The 1785-nt window shown below is 53.3% G+C and overlaps 1 protein-coding gene across 1 annotated transcript in view; it reads left to right on the top strand.

Moving 5' to 3' along the window:
• LOC108506529 (gastrula zinc finger protein XlCGF52.1-like) overlaps positions 1-1475 on the top strand; it is a 7779-nt gene extending 6304 nt beyond the window's left edge. The window contains 1 exon segment of the mRNA XM_017833624.1: positions 36-1475. Coding sequence (XP_017689113.1) covers positions 36-1156 — 1121 coding nt within the window. The 3' untranslated portion in view covers positions 1157-1475.
• The last annotated feature ends 310 nt before the right edge of the window (positions 1476-1785 follow it).

Raw genomic sequence — 1785 nt, 5'->3', positions numbered from 1 at the left:
GCAAATCCCCTTTCTGTCCTTTCTTCCTGCCCCAGGCCCCGAGCTGAGGACGGAGAGCATGGAGGACAAATCCCCCCAGCAGAACCTGGTGGGAGAGGCTGTTCTGAATGGCTCCAGGGCACAGGAAGGCACCGGGGAGGAAAAGTCCCGGACATTCCCTAGGAGGAGGGACTCCAAAGCCAGCCCACGGTGCTTCGAGGAGGAAAGACTCACCCTGTGCTGGGAAGGCGGCCAGAGCTTGAGCCAGAGCTCTGACCTGGTGGTCCCTGAGCAGTTTCACACTCAGGAGAAGCCTTACAAGTGCTTGGAATGTGGGAAGAGCTTCAGATGGAACTCCCACCTCCTCACCCACCAGCGCATCCACACTGGGGAACGGCCCTACACATGTGGGGAATGTGGGAAGAGCTTCAGGCACAGCTCCCACCTCATCACCCACCAGAATTTCCACAGCGGGGAACGGCCCTACACATGTAGGGAATGTGGGAGAAGCTTCAGCCGGAACTCTGACCTGATCTGCCACCAGAAGATCCACACGGGGGAACGGCCCTACAAGTGCTTGGAATGTGGGAAGAGCTTCAGCAAGAGCACTGCCCTCCTCACCCACCAGCACCTGCACACAGGGGAACAGCCCTACACATGTGGGGACTGTGGGAAGAGCTTCAGCCAGAGCTCCAACCTCATCACCCACCAGCGTGTCCACACTGGAGAACGGCCCTACACGTGTGGGGAATGTGGGAAAAGCTTCAGCCAGAGCTCCAGCCTGACCTGCCACCAAAAGATCCACACTGGAGAACGGCCCTACAAGTGCTTAGAATGTGGGAAAAGCTTCAGCAAGAGCTCCCACCTGATTCGTCACCAGCAGATCCACACGGGGGAACGGCCCTACAAGTGCTTGAAGTGTGGGAAGAGGTTCAACGTCAGCTCCAACCTGATCCGCCACCAGCAGATCCACATCAGGCAACAGTCCTAAAAGTGTGGGGCATGTGGGACGGTCTTCAGTGACAGCTGCACCTTCATCACCCACCAGCACGTCCACACCAAGGAGAGGCCCTACACGTGTGGGGAGCATGGGAGGAGCTTCGTCCGCTGCTCCAACTCCATCACCCTTCGGAGGACCCTTGTTGGGAAGAGACCTGGTGACCCACGTTCTGGGTGATCCATGTTGGGCACAGCCCTAGTGATCCGTGTTCCCAGTGATCCATGCTGGGCAGTGTATTGGGTTTTGGTAGCAGGGAGGACTCCAGGAGTGGGTTCTGTGAGCAGCTTCCAGAAGCTTCCCCCATGTCTGGCATCTGTTCTGACCCGTCCTGAAGGTGAGGGTGATCCAGGTTCTCATTTATCGATTCCGTGGGGCAGATTAGAGTGAAAGGACAGCAAATGATGGCTGTTCATAAATATATATGTGTAGGGTTTATTTTAGAACAATTTGGTTGCCATGTAAAGCAGGTTTGGAGCCATTTTGGTTCTTATCTCTAGTAATAAAAAAGCATAAAAGAAACACTTAGGAAAATTTATAAGGGAAAAGAAAGAATCAGAGTAGAAAAATACAGAGTCACAACCCGAGGATCCAGCATAGACTTGGTTGTTGCAATTCCCATTGGTCCAAATGATGATCACGGTTTTGATCCATCAGGGGTTTTGAGTTTCAGGGAAAGTTTTCAATGCCAAATGTTTACTCTTTTTCTTTAAATCCAGGACTGAGAGCAGTTGAGGTAAGGCTGTGATTCGATTCCCTTGTTGGTGGTGGTCACTGCTCAGCCTGTCACTTGTTTTCCCTCCCGAACA

Source organism: Lepidothrix coronata, unplaced genomic scaffold, assembly GCF_001604755.1.
Source record: "Lepidothrix coronata isolate B3197 unplaced genomic scaffold, Lepidothrix_coronata-1.0 Scaffold219, whole genome shotgun sequence".
Classification (NCBI taxonomy): Eukaryota; Metazoa; Chordata; class Aves; order Passeriformes; family Pipridae; genus Lepidothrix; species Lepidothrix coronata.
Note: the sequence above shows the minus strand (reverse complement) of the source record. Positions and strands in the feature narration are given on the sequence as shown.